The following is a 21,891-nucleotide window of genomic DNA, read 5'->3' on the forward strand; positions in this document are numbered from 1 at the left end:
CCTTCCCCTCAGTCCAGGACGGGGCAAGGGCTCCCAGCAAAGGGGACACTTCCCCAGCAGGTATCCTGGGCCCTGCAGCAGCTCCCCGAGGCCCGGAAGGCTCCCGAAAGTGGCCTCCTTCGGTCTCCAGGTAGAAGCTGAGGACCTCACAGGTGCTGGAGCCACAGCCAGGTGGGCCTAGATGAGTCTCTCCTCAGGTGGCACCTTGAGGACGCTGTCCATCTCCAGCCGGGCTCCGGCCACCTCCTGCTGGCTCGGGCTGTAGGTGCCCTCTGACTGGCGGCGCTTTCTGGCCGCCAGGATCCCTGAGAGGAGCCCCAAGAGGAGGAGGAGGAGGCAGGCGCAGGCCGCAGGCACTGCCACCTCCAGCAGCGGGAACGGCAGCGGCAGCGATAGGCCCTTCTGGAAGAGATGCAATAACACGCCTAAGACCATGGAGGCGGGGAGACCCAGTTCCTTCAGAGGAGAGGAAAAAGCATCGCTGGGCGGAGGCGTCCCTGGGAGGTAGTGAGAGACCTGGCCCCAGAGGTATGCAAGCAAGTGCCTGGGAGCTACCTATTAGAGGCACCGCAAGGGGATTCCTGTACAACAAAGGGGTTCTGGCTAGGAGGAGAGAAAACATTTATTGAATGCCTACTAGGAGCTCAGCACCGTGTGTGGGATTTCATGTAAACCCTACAGTGATCTGAGGAAGTGCGAGCGAGGACACCCCCTTCTTCCGTGAGGACAGGAATCTTTGGCTTCTCTTGTTTACCCGTGTATCCCAAAGCGCACAGCAGAGCCTGCTCAGTAGGCACTCGATAAATATTAGAGGAGAAAACAGAGGCTCTGCCCAGATCCCCCCAGACACATGACTAGTGGGGGTCAAGCCGGGACTGGCACTGCCCTCTGTCCGCCCCCGACGCCACGCCCATGCCCAGCTCACACCACCATTCTTCAGTCTCGAATTCCAGCCGAAGGTCCTTCCTTCAACTGGCCAAGGTGGGCCTCGGTGCCCAGCCCTGCCACCCTGCCTCTCTCAATAAACACCCAATCTCAAGTGATGGGACTTGATCCCTCCCGAACCCAAAGGGCAGTCTGGGTTTTCAAGTGTCTGTGGAGACCATGCTCAACCCCCAAGTGGGAGGCATCTCAGGCAGTAGCAGGAGAGGCTCTCCAGCCAGGGGGCCCGTGCAGGGCATGAGCTGCAGCAGGCTGACCTGGCTGCTGGCGAGTTCAGAATCCACCAGGGCGGGCCCGCTGCCCCCATCAAAGATTCTACAGACAGACCTGGAGTTCTGAAGCTCCAGAATCACTGACTTGCAGGGGGCAGAGGCCCAGGGCCTCAGATTCACCGGCCCTCCCTCTGTCCCATGAGACTTCTCAGCCCACTGTGACCTGGGTCCCAAGTCTCAGCCCCCAGCCCTGAAGAAGGTGCCCAAGGCTGTAGAGAAAAATTCATCCCAGCCCTGAATGGGCCCTCCCCAGGCTCTGGCCCTGGGCACTTCAGGAGGAGCTGTAAAGCCATTTCCTCCCTAGGAGGAGGGGGGCGGGGGGGGGGATGCCAGAGGCTGTAAAGTTCAACTTGAAAGGAAACATTCCCCAGAAGCAGAGAGATTTGGGGTTTATGACCCAGGCCGCCAGAAGCCTGTGGAGATCAAGGCTCCTCCCCAGGCTTCGTCCCTCGCTGCTGCTCCCACTCTGGGCTCACTTCCCGCTGGGCCTGCAGAGTCTGTTCTGCCCCTTAGTGGGGAGGGGGCCAGAGGGAGGTTCAAGCTCAAGCTTCCTGCTGGCCCCCATCTATTTGGACCCCTCCTCAGCTGAGCTTCCCTGGGGTCAGGGGCTGCCTTCACGACAGCCAAGCCTTCCCAAGCCTTCTCTGGCTCAGAATCCCAGGCTCCCCACATCTTCCTACTCTAGAATCCTGGCTCAGAAACCACCAGAGATTACAGGCTCTCGTATTCACCAACGTAAATCCCAGAATTCCAAGATCCTGTGGGCCCTGAATCCTGGCCCAGATCAGACTTGGCAAAGCCCAGCTGTTTCCCTGCAGCCCCCAGAGGGATGCTGGGGGCCCTCCTGTGCAGGTGTGTGGAAGCGGCCTGAGTCTCCTTTCCCTGCTCCCCACCACCCAGTGACAGGCCTGGCCCAGGAACAGCTCCACAGGTGCTGGTGCTGTATACGCTCCCCCGTGACATCATCTCACCAAAGTCCAAAACAGGGCACCCACCCCCTCGGGCATCACTCACCACCACTTCGCAGAACTGGCCTGAGAAGCCGGCACTGCAGATACATTCATACACCCCACCAGCTGTCCGGCAGGTGCCACCATTCAAGCAGGGGTTGGCTTCACAGGGGATCTGACACCTGGGAGGCAGGGACATGGGTGGGGCTGAGAAAGCTGCTCCCTCCCAGGCTGCCTCTTGTTCCCCCAGCTCCCTTACTTCCTCAACCCCTCCCCCACCCCCTGCACACACTGGCATCAATGCTCATTCATCCACTGTCCCCAGCGCTGCCCCTCCCTGGCTGGGCCCTGCCAGGTGACTGAAGCTGAATGTGATCTCCATCAGCTACCACGCCCCTTCACCCCAGCATTCACGACAGAATGACTGTCACTCCACCAGAAGCACAGGGGGAGCCTGTGTACAGACACCTGCCCAGGGGTGCTGACTGTCTGGAGTGGGCCAAGAACCTGCATTTTTACAGTCTCCCCAGGTGGAGGAGTGGGAGGTGGGCTGAGCACAGAGCTCTAGGAAACACCACCAGGCAACTACTTCCCAGCAGGTGTCTGCATAACACAGGATGGTCTTGGAAGCCCCAGAGGGAAAGAATTCAAGCAAGAGAGGTGTACTGTCTGGCACTGTGACGACAGTGAGGGCTGAGAAGGTGAGGAAGGATCCGTACCCCACTCCACCTGCCCTGGCTGGAGGGGATCCAGAGGCCCGCCCTGCCCAACTCTCCACACTCACCAGCCCACCTCCCAGGCCCCTGGACCCCAGACCCACCTCTGGCCAGCAAAGCTCTCCTGGCAGCTGCAGTTGGCACCCTGGGGCCCACCCTCACACGGGCCACCACTGAGGCAGGTGACATTCAGGCTGCACTCCTCTGGCAGGACAGGCAACCTGAGGAGAAAGCACAGAGGCTGGCCTAGGGACAGGACACCTAGGACCTGGCCCACCCCCACGCCCGTGGGTCACTGAGGTGACCAGAGCCTCTGCATTGTCATTCAAGGAATTCAGAGCCACCTCCTGGAGACCCTGCCGTCAGTCATGGAAGCCGTTTCTAGGGTGGAAGGGGTGGGACATAGGGCTGCCACTCTGCGACTCCAGCCCTACCCCCACCAAGGTGTACAACATCGGGCTGAACCCTTCGAGGCTGAGTCCTCCGAGGAGCTGATGAAATGTAAGTAGTCTCCCGGGGCAAGAGCTGCCTCCTAGACACAGAGCTTGGGCCTGACATTCTTTGCGTAGAGAGGGGAATTCAGGCCTCTGCCAGATACTACTACGTAAGCTTGGCTCCAAAAGGAGTGGGGAGTCATAGCCAGACTGAATAAGGGAAGCGGCCAAGACTCGGACCATCTCTGCCTGCCCCTGTCCCACGGGACTGACGAAGGAGGGCATCCGTGGTGGGCAGCTCGGCAGGAGAGCCTCTAGGTTTTCTTCCGACACTAGCTCGGGGTTCCCCCACCCCGACTCCCAGGCGACATGGTTGTTTAGCTCAAATTCAAATTTACCCGGGTGTCCCGTATTTTTTCTGGCAACTCTAGGGAGCTGTTGTTCCCAAGTTACAGATAACAGCGCGGTGGCTCAGAGAAGGGACGTGGCTGGCCCACGGAACCAGCGCATCCGCACCCGGGCTTCCGGACTAATCTGCCCCACCCCTGCCCCGTAACCGCCGGACCCCTCGGACCCAGGCCGCCCCCGGCTGGCCGTGCGCACCGGCAGCGCGGGCCCGCGAAGCCAGGCGGGCAGCGGCACTCGAAGCGGCCGTCTGGGCGCGCGTGGCAGCGGCCGCGGGCACAGGGCGCTGAGCGACACGGGTCGGCGCGGGCCTCGCAGCGCGGACCCTCCCAGCCCAGGCCGCAGGCGCAGGCGAAGGCGTCGAAGAGGTCGCGGCAGACGCCGCCGTTCAGGCAGGGCGAGGGGACACACACGGGCGCACCGAGGCAGCCGAGGCGCGGAACCGGCGCGCCGGGCCAGGCCGAGAAGGGTTCCCGGGAGCCGGGGGCCGCGTCGGGCCGCGGGCCTGCAAGGGGCAGCGGGAGGCCGCCGAGCGCCACGCGGCCCAGGCAGCCCGTGAAGTTCTCGGCCAGCAGGACGCGCGCGCTGCCCGGGCCGCGCAGAAAGTCCAGGTCGCCGGCCAGGCCCCGCAGCGCCACGGGCGTCGCCGCGCCGTCCAGCCACATCAGCCACCGCGACGCGGAGGCCGCGGGGCGTTCCATGGCCAGGCGCACGCGGTGCCAGGCGCCGTCAGCCACGCGCGGCCCGGGCGCTGGCAGCACCGCGCCGGGCAGGCCGGGGCCACTGCGCACGCCGGCCGCCAGCGAGCCGTTGCGCACGGCCAGCCAGACGGTGTCGGGGGTGTCCGCGGCGCGCAACAGCCCGGCCTCGGGGTCCCGCGTGCGGAAGGTCAGAGAGAGGCCGCTGAGCGCGCGCCCGGATGACGCGTTGTGCCCGCTGAATTCCGCCGGGGGTCCCTCGCGGAACGTGGCCTCAGCCACACCTGCAGGGAGAGAGCGCGTCGGAGGAAGGTCTATCGGTACCCAGCCCAGCCCAGGCACACTTGGGTGATGCGGGGACCAGTCTGTCGACCCCGCTCCCCACACCCCCGCGGTCTGGGGGCGGGGCCACGCCCACCCACCTATCATCTAATCCCAGGAACTGTCCCCCCCACCCACCTCATAACTCTCTACCTACAAAGAACCAGCTCCGGGCTGGGGAGACCTACCCTACTGTGCCCACCCTGCCCTCCAGGTCACAGACCAGGCAACAATAACACCTTGGAAAATCTGCCTCCTTCTCTCCTTAGTGAAGTGGCCCTGTGTCATCACTGTGGCTCACTCTTCATTGCAATCATTTTAATATTATAACACAGTCATCTTTTAAAACTGCTGACCATGGCCTTCTGCTGGTCCTCCCATGGCTCCCCATTGCCCTTGGCAAGAAGTCCCAAGCTGCCTGGCCTAGCATTCAAGGACCCTAGCAACGCTGATACCTCTACTTGTGTTTTAGTTCTTATAAACCTCATGCCTTTGCACATGCTTTGCCCCCTTCCTGAAATGTCCTTCCCTGTGCCCGGTCAGAGTCTTATTTGCCCTTGAAAACCTAGCAAGTGCTCTCTTCCTCCAAAAAGCCTGTCCTTCTGGATGCAGTGGCCCAACCACACTGGGCTGGGGCTGTTGGCATCCTGGTCCACTGTCTCTCCGAGTCCTGAAAGCAGGGGTGGGATCTAACCCAGCTTGGGTGTCCAGCACCCAGCATGTGGGCTTTCCAGGGCAGGCACTCACAGACAAAGCCATCAGGGACCTCCTCACAGGTGGCAGGCGGGAGACAGGGCTGGCCAGGACACCACAGCTGCTGGGCACATGTGGGCCCAGTGAAGTTAGCAGGGCAGGTGCAGTGGAAGTCATTCCAGGAGACAAGGCAAGTCCCACCATTGAGACAGGGCTGAGGCTGCAGGAGAATCAGGGCAGGGACTGGCTCAGGCCTGGGGCTAGCATCTCCCCACCATAACCATCCTTGCAGTGCTTCTTCATTGAGCACCTAGTACAGATACATTACCTCCTCACAAACAAATAGAAAAGTAACTAGCGTTCCCAATTTACAGATGAGGAAACTGAGGCTCAGAGAGGAGAAACCACTTGCTGAGTCACCTAGCCAGTAAATAGAGGAGCCAGAGTTCACACCCAGGCTATTCCAATCCTAGAGCTGGTGCTTTGTTCATGAACCTGGGTGTCCCTGTGCCCCAAGCAACTCCCACAGAAAGGCTTGGGCAGCCCTCTGCCTGGGTCAGGGTGTCTGTCTCAGATTAGGACTGCGAGGAGAGGTATAGGGACTACCAGAGGGCCAGAGCAGCTGGCCAGAGAGGAGATGAAAGTGAACCCTGCTCTGTGTCTCTCCAGCACTGGGACCTTGGGCGGGCACTCCACCTCCTGGTGCCGACCTGACCAGTAGAAGGACATGCTAACCCCCAGCGAAGCAGGGTGGACCCCGGAAAAAGGACCCACCCTTTCCCCGTGGCACTCACACTGCACGTGTCCTCGGAGACACAGCCCATGGTGAGGTTCCAGGACTGCCTGCTGCCCGGCATACTGGGCAGGCTGGAGTTCTCCAGCAGCGGTGGAAAGAAGGGGAGGTGGAGGCTGTTGAGTCGCAGGTCCTGAATGCAGCCTCGGAAGGGCCCACCCCAGGGCTGGGCGTCCGCAGGGAGGAGCCTCCCGCCCACGTGCACCTGCTGCCCCAAGCCCTGCAGCTGATCAGGCCCAAAGCTGAGGGTCACCAGGTGGCGGAGCCCATCATCCCAGCGCCCGGGAAGCACCAGGGCAGGACTGCCCAGCACCTCAGCCCGGATCTGGCCCTCGCGCAGGAACACTGTCAGGCCAGCTACTGAATCGTTGGCAAGTTGGAGCAGAAGGCCAGCACGTTCCCGCGTGCGGAGGAGGAAGGACATGGTGAGGTTGGGGCCTGGCGGCTGGTCGAGCAGGAAGGAGGCAGAGCTCAGGGTGCCCCCCAAGCCAAAGGTGGCAGCAGGAACCTCTGCAGGGGGAGAGGGTGCCAGGCGTGAGGCCTGTGGGCTGGGGGCAGGCACAGCCCCTGCCCTGGGGCCCACCTGGCTCGTTCCTCACCATCAGCACATGTGGGACCGCTATAGGGCCGGGGGCAGTCACAACGGAAGTGAGTCCACAGGTCCACGCAGACCCCTGCGTGGGCACAAGGCGGAGGGTGACACTGCTCCTGGCGCCCGCAGCCCAGGACGACGTTCTCGCTGAGATCCTCAGGCAGCAGGAGGTGCCCGTCCACATGCACGTCCTGGAGGCAGCCCGTAAAGGCCACGCCACCCAGCTGCGTGGAGCAGAACCCAGCAGGCGTCGGGGCCGGGGAAGCCGTAGGAGGCGGGGCCACAGGACTGGAGGCCACACAGAGGTGGGCAGGGCAGCCCTCGTGCCAGAGCCGCATCTCCAGGACCCCAAGGCGGAGCATCACCTCCACTCGGTGCCAGTGGCCGTCATTTAGGGGCAGGTCCAGCAGCCTCAGGATGCACACATTGTTGCCGTGGCTCCAGAATGTGGCCTGAAGCGTGGCCTCCACCAGTGCCAGCTCCAAGCTGCCCTGAGTATCAGAGCGAGTGGCCAAGGCACCAGCAGGTATCGTAGTACGAAACCTCAGTGCCAGACTCAGGGAGCCACCAGCTGGCACCGAAGCCCGCACAGGGTTCCCAGCCACAACGGAGAAGGTGGTATTCTGGCCACAGAAAGGTCCTTGGGTACCAGGTGGGCAGCGGCAAGCATAACTGTGGACCCCTGACTGGAAGGTGGGGATGCAGGTGGCAGCCAGTGGACAAGTGTGGCCTTGGCAGCCAGTGAGCTGCACAGAACAGTCACGTCCACCCCAGGCCTCTGGGCACCAACAGACGTAGCCCGCCACAGTGTCTTCGCAGGTCCCGCCATGGAGGCAGGGCTCCGACAGGCATTCGTCCACATCTTCCTGACATGTCAGGCCTTCAGGAGAGACCAGGGCAAGGCTCAGCACCCAAGGCCAGAACCACAGTCTTGACCCAGAGCGTAGCTGCCTCTTGGGATGGGGACCTCAGCATCTATCAACCAAACCCATTCCCAATTTCCAAAGGGTTTCTCAAGGTCCCCTGGAGTCCCCAGAGGCTGGAATCCAAGGTACTCCTTCCTTTACCATATCTTGTGAGTCGATTCAATCCCCTAAATACTCTCCAATGCCCCCTTTCCTCCCACCTCGCCTCCCCTGCCTCACCAGCTCTCTAGGCCATAGTCTAGTGTCCTCTAGTTCACCAGCCTCCATCATCCATCTCTACAAGTAGCCAGAGATCTCTTTCTAAAAGCATCACCTGGTCAGGTTCCTCTGCTACTTAAGGTCCAATCACTCACCCTGGCATTCGAGATTGCTCGTGGCCTGGGTCCTACCAGGAGTTCATATCTCAACCCTGCTCCCTGCAAACCCTGAGCTGCCTGTTCCTCCAAACATTTCCTGGGAAGTCCTGCCTCGGGGGCTTTGCTCATATTGCTCTCTCTGGAATGCCTCGTTCTCCCTAACCCTGCCTTTCAAACTCCGACTCATCCAGCAAAGCCCAACTTCAAATGGCCAGTACCCTAGGAGGCTTTCTCTGACTCCCAACTCCTTGCCCACTCCCAGGCACAGCTCCCCAGAACCCAGTATTGAAAATATCTGTTTACTCAGCTGAGATCTCCTCCAGGGGCCTGGATATGTCATTGGTACCCAGCAAAGGACTTGGTATGGCCTTTGTGGACAGAGAGATGAAATGGAGGGAGTGGGGATGGATGGATGCATCTGTGGCACTCGAGTAGCCCCTGGTTCTAACACCCCCCACCCCTGTCCCTCTACCCTAGGGCCCTGGCACTGGCTGTGAGGTCACCCTCCCCTCCAGGGGCTCCCATGCCAGGTGCTCTGGCCCCAGCGTGGGTCAAGAGGCTACAGCCCGACCCCTGCTCAGCCAGAGCCTCCACAAGACCACTGAGGCCAGCCCTGCCCGCGTAACCCAGCCAGGGGAACCCAAGCCCAGAGAAGCCGCCAGGATTTGAATCCTGGCCCCAGTCAGCCTACAAACACCACCGCCTCCTTCTGGGGACGGCCAGTCCCACCTCCCCCTGCCCAAGGCCCCAGCCCTGCATACCTGCCAGGAGCCACAACACCCACAGGAAGGTCCGCAGAGCCCGCAGCCCCATTGCCTTTCCCCACAGACAGGCTGAGAGTGGTGGGCAGGCACCGAGGCTGGAGAGCAGAGCTCCCCGCCTGGCCAGCGCCTCCTTCAGAGCTGGCCCAGGAATGCCAGGCACTGGCCTCCCCCACGCCCAGCACAACCCCAGGGGAGGATGGGGGCGGACCAGCCCCACAGCCGGGGCTCCCCCTCCGGGTCCTTGACCTCAGAGGTCTGACCTCCCTGCCACCCATCAGCTGAGCTCAGCCTGGGGAGGAGCTGGGCTCCCGCTAACCTGGGGGGATGACGCGCCCTCTCTAAAGCCTCTATGGCTTCATCTGTAAGATGGGGATTTAGAACCCTACCTCGTGGGGCTTTGGTGAGGAGGAAAACAATGCAGAGAATACTCTTCAGGCGCAGGGCATGCTGCAGTGGGCCCAGTGTGTGCCAGGCACCCACGAGGCCACTGTTTCTGGGGCACTGTGCCTGGGAGTGGGCAAGGACTCAAGGAACCTCAGCCCATGGGGGCAGGAGATGGGTTTTCCGGGTGCCCAGAGGTCTTGGCCACCCAGAAGTGGGATGCTGAGCGCCCAGCACCTTTGGGGGGCGAGAGTGGAAGGGACGGTGGTGATCACCACCTCCTTCCCCCAGGCAGGGGAGCCTGTGCCCAGGAGCGGTGCCAGGGAGAGGAGGCAGCTTGTCGGAGCAGGAATGCGGGCGGGTGTGGGGGAAGCATCACAGGCATTCCAGAGGGGGCAGGGACACTCCGTGCTGTGTGAGGAGGTCCTCAGGTTCATCGGGTTCATCGGTATCCACAGGGAAGGGTGTCTGTGTGTCTCCGCATCCTCTGTACCCAAGTCAGGGAGAGGCTTTCTGCAGGCCCAGATCCTGCCCAGCACGCCCCAGCTCTCCAAAGGTCAAGCTCATCCTTCTCCAGACACTGCCTGCAGCTTTCCGTAGCAGCCCCCGCCGTCCACCACACTCCCCCCATAATCCACCACACACACACACACACACACCACACCCCTCCCTCCACCACACCCCTCCCTCCACCACACCCCCCCACACCACACACACCCCACCCCCCCACCACACTCCCTCCACCTCCACCACACACACCCCCACCTCACACACACACCCACCATTTTTACCTCCTCTGTCCTGGCCGAACTGCCCTGTCCTCCCTGCAGGCCCCTCGGCCTCTGCTCAGCCCTTTGATGTCAGGTGTCTAGGGCTCTCTCTGCCCAACACTCCACACTTTCTCCTGGATAACCTTGGCTGCCTGAGACTCCAGCTGCAGGACCCCAGTCTCAGGCCCTTCTCCTGGGCCACAGACCCCAGATCACCAGCCCCCACCCAGGCTCCTCCCTGTAGGTGCTCCACAGACACTCAGACTCAGTATGGACAAGGCTGAACTCACCATCCTCTACCCAATGTCACCCAGGGCAGAAACTCGGCCGGCATCCCTGCCACCTCCCACTCACACCTGGAAAAACCCTCAGGGCCTGTAGCGTGCCCCTCATACATATTTCTCAACCTCCACTCCAGAGTGTTTTCCCCTCACTCCCACCTCCAAAGCCCAGGTCCCAGCTCAGCCCTCTTACCTGTCACCTGGCCACCACACCCACCTCCTCCCTAATGTCCTTGACCCCATCAATCCAGCCTCCAAACATCAGCCAGAAGGAACCTTCTCGCCCCAGGTCCACCGACTCTGACCTTGCCCTGCCCCAGTGCCCACCGCACCCCAGGCACCTGTGTAGCCATCTGAACAGTGGCACTGGAAGCCATTGGGCAGGTCCTGGCAGAGGCCTCCACTGAGGCATGGCCGTGAGGCACACTCGTCCACGTCCACACCGCAGTCGTCCCCTGCAAGAAGCCCAGCTGTGGTTCCCACAGCTCCCTCGGAGCCAGACTGGAACTGGAAAGGGCCCGTTTTATAGCTAGGGAGACTGAGGCCAGAGAGAGGTGCTTGAACCCAGCTTCGGCATCCCTCCCGCGCATCTGGACACTACAGACCTGCTTCCCTGGAAGGGGGCTCACCCTCAAAGCCCGGAGGGCAGCGGCACAGGAAGCCAGCGGCATGGCGGAAGCTGAAGGCACCTGGGAAGGCGGCCTGGATGCCCCCATAGAGGGCTGGGTCGGAGCGCTGCAGGCACTGACCCCCGTGCTGACAGGGGCCCACTGCACATTCATCCTCATCCACCTCGCACCGCTCGCCGCTGTAGCCTGGGGACACACACAGGTGGGTGTCAGGTCACAGGAGGTCACCAAGCAGCACCCCTCCACTGCTGCCAGGCCAGCCCAGGGCCAGGCGGGGACAACAGCTCAGAATATGATCACGGATATTCGGAGGGAGGGACACACTGAGGGGGTAGGAATGACCAGTGCAGCCTTCACCAGCATCAGCATCATGTGACTATGATTACTAGCATTACTGAGCAGTCTGCACGTGCGGGGCCCTGTACCAAGGCCTGATGGGCGCTACACCTTTTTACTCTCCTCGGAACAGCCCAGGAGCAGGTGCTGTGATTAGCCCTGTTTAGCAGATCAGGAAACTGAGGCTCAGAGGAGTTGCAGGCACAGGCACACACTGGGCTTAGTCCACTCAGGTGGTGTGCGCACCGCCAGGTTGTCCCAGGGCACTCCTCCTCAGCCTGCGCCCCCGCCCCCCTAGGCGTGCGAGCGCGCACGCGCACACGCTCTCGCGCACGCGCACACACACCTGGCCAGCAGAGGCAGCGGAAGCTCCCGAGGCCCTCGAGGCAGGACGCGTTGTGCGCGCAGGGCGCCGACGCGCACTCCAGCACCTCCTGCTCGCAGCGCGCGCCCTCGTAGCCCGTGTCCGCGCAGTCGCACCGGAACCTGCAGCGGGGCGCGCGACCGGAGCTGAGCACGCGCCCGAACCTCCAGCTCCCCGTCTCCATCGCGGCCCCCGCCCCGCCGCCCACCGCGCAGCCTCACCGCTTGAGGGCACCCGGCCGCCCGCTCACCCGTTGACCAGGTCGTGGCATACGCCCCCGTGCACGCACGGCTGGCTCTGGCACTCGTCCAGGTCCAGCTGGCAGCTGGCACCCCCGAAGCCCGGCGCGCACACGCAGCGGTAGGAGCCCAAGCCATCCAGGCATGAGCCCCCGTGCAGGCAGGGCGCCGAAGCACACTCGTCCACCTCCGCCTCGCAGGTCACGCCTGGACAGGGACCGAGAGAGACAAAGAGATGGCCGCCCAGAGGGAGAGCGAATGAGGCCGAGCCAGGCTGACCCGAAGCGTGCTCCAGACTGACCAGAAGCGGAGCGTCAGGATCCAAAGAGAGAATCCGCTGTTCCATTCATCCAGAGCAGGTGTTTCTTGCGCCAGCAATAACAGTGGGGTTGAAACAACACAGACATCCCTGCCCCCTTGAGCTCATACCAGTCTAGCCCAGGAGACGGGGATTAGGTCAATATTACGTAAATGAGGGCTGATTTTTACTTTTGATAAGCTCAACAGTGGGTACGTGCTAGATCCTGTGACAGCAAGAGGCAGGGTCTTAGCCTGGGGAATTGAGAGTCAGGGAAGGCTTCTTGGAAGAAGAGACTTGAAGGATTGAGGGGGCATTCGCTAGACTAGGATAGGGGGCTGTGTGAGCAGTTGGATTCCAGAGAGACTGTAGGTCTCTCAGAGAGACTATTGGTGAAGACCTGCTTGGGGCAGGGGCATGATGCCCTAGGGCAGGGGCACGTGGAGGGTCGGGGAGCAAAGGGGAGAGTGAAGGAGGTGGGGCAGGAGTGGGGAGTGTCAGGCCTTGGGGGCCAAGTAACACAATCCGAGCTTATCCTAAAAGTTTTAAGCAGCTGATACATAGTCCTCTCTACATTTCGCTCTGCTGGCTTTTCGTGGAGGGTGTAAGGAGGGACCCCAGCAAGGAGGGGCATACCCGGTGGGAGATGCTGGACCAAGGTAGCCAACTCCTTCAGGCTTTCCCTGCACTGTCTTGCTTTTACAACTGAAAGTCCTGTGTCTTGGGGACCCTCTCAGTCCTGGATAAAACCAAGGCAGTTGGGAGGCTCTCAGGGGAGGGGCTGTGGAGATGAAGGGAGATGGAGGATCTCAGGGTTTGGAAATGTACTGCCTGAGCTCATCGTGGAGCCCGTTTGTCATTGTACGCTCCAGTGGCCCTGCCTCTGCCCCCTAAGTGGGATTGGTCGTGGGGGGCTGGGGACCCAGCTGGCTCCAGCTGGAACCTTCCCCCCTTCCTGGCTCAGTGAGCACAAAACAGGGGCCCTCCTTCCTGTGACCCAGCCCCACTCCCACCCTCTGTGCCAGGGGGAGCCAGGCCCAGGCTGCCTGGAATCCCAACCTCCCCCGCCTGGCTGGGAAGGGAAGGAGGAGGAAATGAATCACAGCGGACGCTGCCCCCACTCACATCCACAACTCACCCAGAAAGCATTACCCAAAGTGTCTGAGCACCGCACATCTGGGCACGCACACACCTGCTGGCACCCACACACAGACTTTCCCACAAACGCATTCAGGGATCCCAGACACCCGTGGATACTGGCAGACACAGAGGCCTTTACATGACCTACTCACGCATCCACAACTAATCTATCCAGACACCTGAACTCTCAAATGATGAGAAAGGTACATGGAACCCGTTTCCAAAGTTCATTTTCATCTGTGTGCTGAGATCCATCTCTCCACTGTATGCCCCCTCTCCCAGAGCCCAGCCCCCAAGTGTACCTCTTACTCTGAGGTGACCTCAAACTGCCCTCTGCCCTCAGAGAGAGTCATCTGAATTCAGGGTTGAATAGAACCTGGAGTGTCCACACTGCAGGCTCCCAGCTGCCCTAGACCTAGCCTCGCTCCCAGACCTGTCCCTAGCTGCGCCCTCCTTCCTGACTTCCAGGCAGTTGCTCCAGGATGCTCTCGCCTTGGAGGGTGGATGGGACTGGGACAGGGCCATACTCTGGAGGAGGGAACTGTCCCCCTCAAGACAGCAGAGATCCCTAGGGGTACGTCTACGTTACAGTTTGAGCAAGACCACCAGTGTCTCTATGCAGGAACTCTGGGGGCTCCCGCCCCCAGGGGAGACGGTCCACATGACAACCTGAACCATACCCGGGTGTCGTGCTCCAGAACCATCAGACGAGCCACCAGAGGATGTCTGTGCTACAGCCTGGCGGGTCTGGAGTGAGTCGATGCTACAAGTACTGTCTAGATGTGTCCTGGTTAAAGCCAAGCCAGGCATATCTGCACTCTAGTCCCAGAGATGCCTGAGGGGTGTCTCCGCTACCAGCACTGCCTGAGCCCTACAAGGGACTGAAATAACATTTGTCCAGTGTCTGTAGTGTGCCAGGCACCGTGCCAGCGCTCAGTCATCGCACTCTCATCCAGAGCTGCCAGGTTAGCCCGAGAAGCATTAATTCCGCAGTATGACCAAGAGAGGGTACACCCTAGAGCTGCCAGGATGCCTGAGGGGTGTCTCTCTGCTAAGGTCAAAGCTGAATTCGTGATTTGACAACTCTGAGTCGCTGATGGGGTGGACATTACACACACCTCCGGGAACAGCTGGGGCCATTACCTGCGTAGCCGAGGGGGCAATGGCACTCGTAGCGATCGGCCAGGTTGTGGCAGGTGGCCCCGTGGTGGCAGGGCCGGGACGCACACTCATCGATGTCCAGCTCACAGCGTGGGCCCTGGAATCCGGGCACGCAGTAGCAGCGGAAGCCACTGGGGTCTGGAGCCTGGGGCACACACAGAGCGCCGTGGTGGCATGGCTGACTGGCACAGCCCCGGGGCTCCAGGGGTCCACAGGTATAGCCACCATTCTCTGTAGCCTGGCACTCGGTCCCTGGAGCACATGGGTCTGAGGCACAGGCACCTGGGGGGTCTGAAGGCGCCATTCCTGTAGAGAGAGGAAACTGGCTGGGCAGGGTGGACATCGGCTACCAGGACACTCCCCTCCCCACACCCAGGCCCATCCCCAGATCCCAGAGTCAGAGAGCAGCAGGGCTCCGTCAGTACTCAGGAGGATGGAGGGAGCGTCAGGGGGTCTACACACCAGGTCCCAGCAGGCTGCACGCATCTGCACCCAGAACTGGGAATGGTTTCAGGGGTGCCTCCATAGCAGGGAAATAGGACCCGGGATGCCTGGCTCCCCAGGCAGGATTAGTGAGCAGATGCCCACTCACCCTGTGAGCTTTTCGCTCCACGGTGTCAGTGCCCGCAGTGCCCCTCGGAAGCAGGCCCTGTCAGGTCCATTTTACAAGAGAGCGGATCCAGGCTCCAGGGTGAAAGTGAGGGCTCTTGCCTGAGGTCACACAGCAAGTTAGTGCTGGCTTAGCCCTCAGGGTCTGTCCGTGTGCTCCAGCCCCACCTGGGGAGGGGATCCCCGGCCTGCTCCCTCCCGGGAGGGTGTCTCCTCCCACTGCCCACCCACTCCACTGCTCCTGCTGGGGGTCTGGTAACTCCATCCCTGCGTGAAACTGGAGATGGAGGACTTCAAAGGCCCCTCTCCCCCCTCCACCCCTCCTCCCCTCCTGGATCTGCTGGCCTGGGAACTTCTCAGAGGATCCCTGGCCCTCACTGTATCCACCGCCATCAGCAAGTGCGAGTGGCCAGACTGGCCGAGGTCACAGGGTTCAGGGCAGGTATTGAGATGAGCTGACTGAACTCCTGGCTCCAGCCACTGCGACATCTCCTCAAGGCAGAGCTCCCTCACTTAGAGGGTCATCTCCTGATCTGTAGCCCGCCCCCCCTCCCACCCTTCCTTGCTAAGAGCCTGTCAGTGTCATGCTGGTGTAAGAACTTTTGAAGCTTTGAAGTCAAACAGCCCTGGGTTCAAATCCCCACTCCGCCAACAAGCTATGAGACCTTGGGCAAGTCATTTCTACTACTGAGCCTTCGTTCCCCAATCTGAAGAGGGTTGATAATAGTACGTGCCTCGTAGGATATGGAAGGATTGAGAGCCTCAGGGACGGCAGTCAAGTGCCCACTCGGGGTAGGAACTCAGTAAGTGATGGAGGAACGGGAACCGCCCGCGAGAAGGAGGCACCTCGGACAGACCTGGGGCTCCAGGAGGCGCCCATCCCCCACCCAGGTTGTCATCCAGACACTAACCAGGCCCCGGCCCGGAACAGCTTCGGGCCCTGTGCCTCCCCTCCCCCACCCAGCGAAGACCCCCAGATAAGGCTCGACAGCCTCTCAGGCGTCATCCACATTCCACCAGGCAGGGCTGTCCACCAGCCAGCCCCCACCCTTGCCAGCCAGGGCCAAGCAGGATGGGGGACAGGGAGACAGAGGTACCGACTGACCAATGGACCCAGGGAGAGAACCCAGCTGTCAGCCCCACAGCCCAGCTCCCAAAGCACCTGGTACAGCTCAACATGGGCTTGCTCTCCAAGATCCTCACCAAGAGTGGGTAGGGGCAAGCACCCACCCAGGGCCAGGTGTGTGGCAAGGGGACAGGGGGTCTGAAACACTGTCAGGCCAAGATGACCTTCTAGGGCTCTGGGCTCCACAGACCCTCTCTGCCCACAGCTCCGCTCCCCCAAGCCTGGTCTCATCAGTGAGGGCAGGGGCCATCTGGGCCTCTCCGAGGGGCTTATGGGCAGCTTGTCTTTCTTCTTCCCACCCTGAGCCATGGTGGCGGATCAGTATAGAGCCTGGTCCACCAGGGCTAAATAGTCTGATGGGGGTGGGAAGATGGTCTGATTGGGACGGGGAGATGCTCTGATGGGGGTGAGTGGATCAGGCTTCCTTGGGAAAGGACACAGCTTTGGGCATCAGACCCGGCTTGTATCTGGGGTGTGAACAGTGCCCGCCTTGTGAGTGTTGTGAGGGGCCACTGAGGGAACGTGAGTGAAGCCCTGGCACCAGCGAGCCTTCAGGGAGGGCTCTGGCCATTACAGTCAGGGTCCCTGGACCCAGCACACTCAGGAGGAGCAGCACAGTGGTCACAGCTCCCACTTGAAGGGCCCTGGCTGTTGGGTCCTATGCCAACAGGCCCTTCATTTAATCCCGGCAAGCGCCACCCCTCATCTGTGTGACCCAAGGGACCCCACCCCAGTCTGGAGCTTTGCCCCTGATTCAGAGCAGGCTGAGGAGGCAGCACCTGTGGGGACAGGGGAAGGTGCTTCATCACTGTGGGAGCAGGTGGCCCATGACCCTGTATGACGGGGCCCCAGGAGGCCGAGCCCAGCCCCACTGGAGGAAGGAGTTCCTGCAGGCAGAGAGGGAAGGAGCTGTCTGCCCTAGGAGGCCTGCAGTGGTGCCAGAAGCCTGCATGTGAGGCACAGCCATCTCTCTTGTGTAATCTGTGTCTTTACCGTTACCTTAGGGGGTGGATAGTGCTATCATTCATTTTTTACAGTTGAGGAAAGTGAGGCTCAGAGATAAGCGAATTCACAGTTCCCTAGGAGGGGCTGGAATCCAAACCCAGGTCTCACTGCTCCAGAGCCTCCGCTCTGGGGGTTCCAGAATCACCCCAGGGCCTATATAAAGAATACGGATTCCTGGGCCCCACTCCAGACCCAGAGATGCAGAACACTTGGGCCTGGGGCCCAAGAATCTGCATTGCAACATGCTCCCTGGGGAGGGGACTCCTTTGCACGTTGAGGCCTGGGAACAAGCACTGACCTTGGGCTCTCTGCCTCCAGGGAGCGAGCCCAGGAGGCCTGGCTAGCCCAGGGCTGAGGGGAGGAGAAGTGAGGATGGCGGGATGGAGAAGGGGGCCTTCCCAGCCTGGCTGGAGGGGCGTGGCCTGTTGCCAGGGTGACGAGGGGCCTATGCTTATCTTTACAAATCCCTCCTGACCTCTCAGGCTGCCTGGGACGACCTGGCGGGGGGAAGGATTAACGGACACCCGCCCCTCCCCTTGGACCTGCTGCCCTGCCCTGGGAAGGCCCCGAACCCACCTCCCGGAAGAGGATTTTCTTCATGGAAAGGACAGGATTATAATAACAGGAACCATTTCGTGAGTGCACGTGTAGCTGTGCTACACATCTTGCATCTATTATTACATTATTGTGTTTGATTCAAACTGGAAAAGGTGGGTGCCAGTAAGAAAACTGTTTCTCTAACTCAGGTTGATAAACTTGCCCAGGATCATTCCTCAAAAAACTAAGAAGCAGATCATTTCCAGACTTCTATGAAGTCCACATCTCCCAATGCATGTGAAATTCCCACTTTGCAAACTCTAAAATGCCGCCCATGTATTGTCATTTTAGAGCATTCTAGGCCAGCCTCCCCCAGGCACTGAAAGAGTCTCGGAAGGCTTGCCTGAGAGTGAAGGTTCCAATATCAGCCTGGGCAGAGCAGGCAGTCTTCCCTGCCTATCCAGAATCCAGCTGCTAGCAATTGCACGGTGCTTCCGGCTTCACTCCGTGCCTAGTTACTCCTACTTTATTTGCACTTGTAGCAGGCCTAATGAGAACTGCCAACGACTGATGAGAAGTGTTTGCTGAGGGTGGGTTTTGTAAAGCTTCTCATCTTGACAAGGCAAAAAAGAGAATATATCTGAGAAGCCACCCAAGATCCCATAAGATGTGCTTCTGGCATAGGGAAAAAACTGCCCATCTAATAGCACGAGGCCCCAAGGGTAGGACTGAATAACACTGCAGCGCAGCGGAGACAGAGCCGTCGGGAAAGGGCTAAATGCCTCTAATAAGGCAGCAGAGTTTGGAATAGTCTTTTACAGAAATGTTTATCACCTGAGGTTAAAAGACATAATTTTGGTAATCCCCACAATAGCTGTCGCGGATCCACTGCCTACCCTTTGCCTGCCGTTGGCAAATTCCAATGTTTCCAGACCATGGTCTCAGAGGGCTGGGGCCATGGAGGCACTTGCTGGAATGGGGGTGAGACCGGGCAGATGGGTTCCCAGGCCTGCCACCCCAGCAGGCCACTTTTAACTATTAGTGGCTTCCGGCTCCTTTCTAAAATTTCCTTTGAAACGGGATTCCATGCCAAACCTAAGTTGGAGAACTGCTGCATTTTCTTATCGGATTCTTGTAGCAGCCCTCAGAGTGAGCTGGTTTGCCCCCCTTAGACAGAAGCACAGAGAGGGGATGTGACTTTACATAGACTAGGCCCATAGGCGCCTGTGAAATCCTGGCCCTGCCACACACAAGCTGTGACTCTGGGTAAGTTACTGACCCTCTCTGGGCCTCGCTTTCCTCCTCTGTAAGCTGGGGGTATCAGAGTCGACTTCATAGGGCTGTTGTGAGAATTAAATTCAATCATGTTAGTCCTGCAGCAGCACGTACAGGCTGATGGTATTATTTATTCACTTGCCAACAGATCTTTACTTGGGGCAAACACTGACTATCCAACAAATCCTGACGTTAGAGCATTTGTGTGTGGCTCCCTGCTCCCTGCCTCGGTCCTGCAAGCCCCCACCCAGCTCTGGCTGGAAGAGGGGCCGGACTTGGGGGCTGGACTTGCTGCCCCTTTGTCAGCTGGGCTCCCTGGTGTGCAGGCAGCCGGGAAGGATGTGAGAGCCCCGATGTGCCCCATTGTGCTCCAAGATGCTTGGCGCTCTCCTAGCAACCAGCTCGCCTTTGTGGCAGAGTAGGCCCAGGAGGGAGGGCCCCGCTCAGGGCCTGGCAGGGGTGGGCAGCAGAGCCAGGGGCCTAGGGCATCCAGAACCCCCATCCCCTCTGGAATGGAAATTACTTTTCAAGTGACATCATCCCCGGCCCCTCTCCTCCTGGCAGTCAGGCCTTGGGTCCTGGCATCCAGAAATGTTCATGCCCATAGCACCGCACCCCAGCTTTCGGCGATCCCCAGGGAGGGGGCCTCCTGTGCCAAAATTGCAGGGGGAAAGGCTGGTCCTGGGAATCCCAGCAGGGCTGCGTGCGGGTGAGTGTGTATATCAGCGTCCACTCCCTTCGGTAGCATCCATCTACTTAGTGTTCACTTTGCCACAAGGTTCATGTGAAGGTACATCTGAGTGTGAGTGCACACCTGTGTGCATGTGTCACGTACAGGTAGGTGTGTGTGCTCGAGTGCATGTGTGGCGGGTCTACACGTGCCTCTGTGTGCCCTTGTACATGCCACACCACTGTGCTGGTGTGGGGGCAGTGCACGTGTGTGTGTGCAGGTGCATTTGTGCGATCTGTGCGTGCACGTGCCTGTGTGTGTGCACTGTACGGTAGGGGAACAGGCCAGGATTTCATGCCCCTTGTGCAGAGAGCAGGCCCCCAGCTCCTCTTCAATTTGCCTCAGGGGCCCAGCTTGTAAGCCCCCATCCTTCTCTGAACCTCAGTTTCCTCCCTTGCAAAACAGGGGCCTCATCCTCCGCAAGGGCCCTGTGGAGAGGAGAGGAGAGGAGACGAAGGTTTTGTGAGCCGGGCCCTGCGAGAGGCTGAGGAAGGCCCCAGGGAGGGGCCTGAGAGGGTTGGACCCACATCCTGGGACTGTGAGGAGGTGGGGGCTCCCCCGCTGCAGCGGAGCCCAGGCCGCCCTCCTGCACAGGACTTCCCAGGCCTGGCCCTGTAGCTATAGTGACCAAGACAAAGCATCCCCAGACCCCCCAGGAGGAATTCCAGGCCGGCGCACACGTGAATCCACTTGGACAAAAGCAAAAACCTCTTGGTGAATGGGGTCTGGCTTCACGAAGCCCTTTCAGCTTGATCTGGGAACTCGGGGGAGCGGGGAGGGGGCAGCGGTGGACACATGTTTTCCCAGATGCCCAGCCACTCCCCAGGGACGCCAGAGCACCCCCCCCCCCCAGCCCCGCAGTGCAAGCAGGGCGATCACCAAACGGAGGGGATGCAGGCAGAAGCCCTGGGTCTCCTTCCCTCTTCTCCACCCCGATCCACTGGGCTGGGGTCTGCTGCCCCCACCCCACGTCCCCGTGTCGAGAGCAAGGATACAGTTCAACCCACTCAGTAACTTGCACCCCGCAACTCGCGCTGGGATATAGCCCACCACACGCACAGAGCCTCAGACACAACCCCTGGCTCGCGCGGGACAGCTGCCCCGCCTCACAGCTTAGACGCGCCCACAGCCCATAACCTGCGCACAACTCACATGAGAGCCCCCAGACTTGGGCCTCACAGGCCAGAACAGCCCAGCCCAACACCCCTCCAAGACACACGGCCCACCCCTTACCCGGACCCCGGCCGGTGGCGATCCCCCCACGAAGTCCCCCGTGACCACGCGAGCTCCAGTGGCCCCCAGCTGCACACCCCCCCTGCACCCTGCAGTCGGGCCCGGCACCCACACGGACGCCCCACGGCCTGGGGTGCTGCTTTGTGGACAGACCCAGCCCTGGGTCCCCCAAGGCTCGGCCCCCAACTCACCGGCCGGGAGGGCGAGGGCAGAGCCCCCGAGCAGCAGCAGCAGGAGAGGGGCCGGGGGCCTGGGGTCCCGGGTCCCAGGCCGGGCCAGCGCCATGGCAGCGCTTTGCTCGGCGGCTGTGGGAACGGGCGGCCTGGCTGGCTCCACACCCCCGTCTCCCTCCAACCAGCACTAATGCCGTGGACAGAGGCCCGGCCCCTCCCGCCTGCCCCTCCCCCTCCCCCTCCCCCTCCCCCTCCCCTGCCCTCGCAGGCGGGTCCACCTTGAGTAGGGCCTAGAGGAGGGGTCTGACCCGGCCCGCTCCCCGAGCCCAGGGCTCCAGACTCCAGATGAGGCCTCGGGGGCCCCCATGGGTCTGACCTTGTCTAAGGGCCCACCCTTCTCTCCCTCCAGACGTCCCCCCCGTTTTCCTCCCACCTCTCAGGTCCAGCTGCCTCAGCCTCCTCAGAGACATTTCCGTTCTGGGGGCTGTTCTTCTCACCAGATGATACCAGCTACTCCCAAGTCCTGCGTGATCCCACCCTGCCCACCCCCATCTTCTCTTAGCCCAGGCCTCCCTCCCCAGCCCAGCCCAAGCTCCCCTCCCACCTCCTCTCTGCTGGAAGCCCCAGCCCCTCCCACTCAGCTTGTTCCTCCCAGCCTGCTCCCTCCCAGGGCTGCCCACCTGAGAAGGCATCCCGCCTCCCCCCCACACCCCTCCAGCACCCCCTGCAGCTGACGCCTCCC

The 21,891-nt window shown here is 61.0% G+C and overlaps 1 protein-coding gene across 1 annotated transcript; it reads right to left on the reverse strand.

Annotated features, from left to right (window-relative positions):
• Window positions 1-97: 97 nt before the first annotated feature.
• Window positions 98-21,261, reverse strand: CRB2 (crumbs cell polarity complex component 2; the record flags this gene model as incomplete). The annotated part of the gene is made up of 13 exons (XM_081238366.1): window positions 98-402; window positions 2,229-2,346; window positions 2,985-3,101; window positions 3,918-4,701; window positions 5,486-5,651; window positions 6,226-6,734; window positions 6,824-7,696; window positions 10,636-10,749; window positions 10,924-11,109; window positions 11,606-11,745; window positions 11,874-12,069; window positions 14,444-14,767; window positions 21,168-21,261. The coding sequence occupies 13 exons, from the start codon at window positions 21,259-21,261 to the stop codon at window positions 178-180; spliced, it is 3,846 nt and encodes a 1,281-aa protein (XP_081094492.1). The 3' UTR covers window positions 98-177.
• Window positions 21,262-21,891: the final 630 nt, after the last annotated feature.

The sequence above is a fragment of the Mesoplodon bidens genome, assembly GCF_964165515.1.
Source record: "Mesoplodon bidens genome assembly, chromosome: 6".
NCBI classification, from domain to species: domain Eukaryota; kingdom Metazoa; phylum Chordata; class Mammalia; order Artiodactyla; family Ziphiidae; genus Mesoplodon; species Mesoplodon bidens.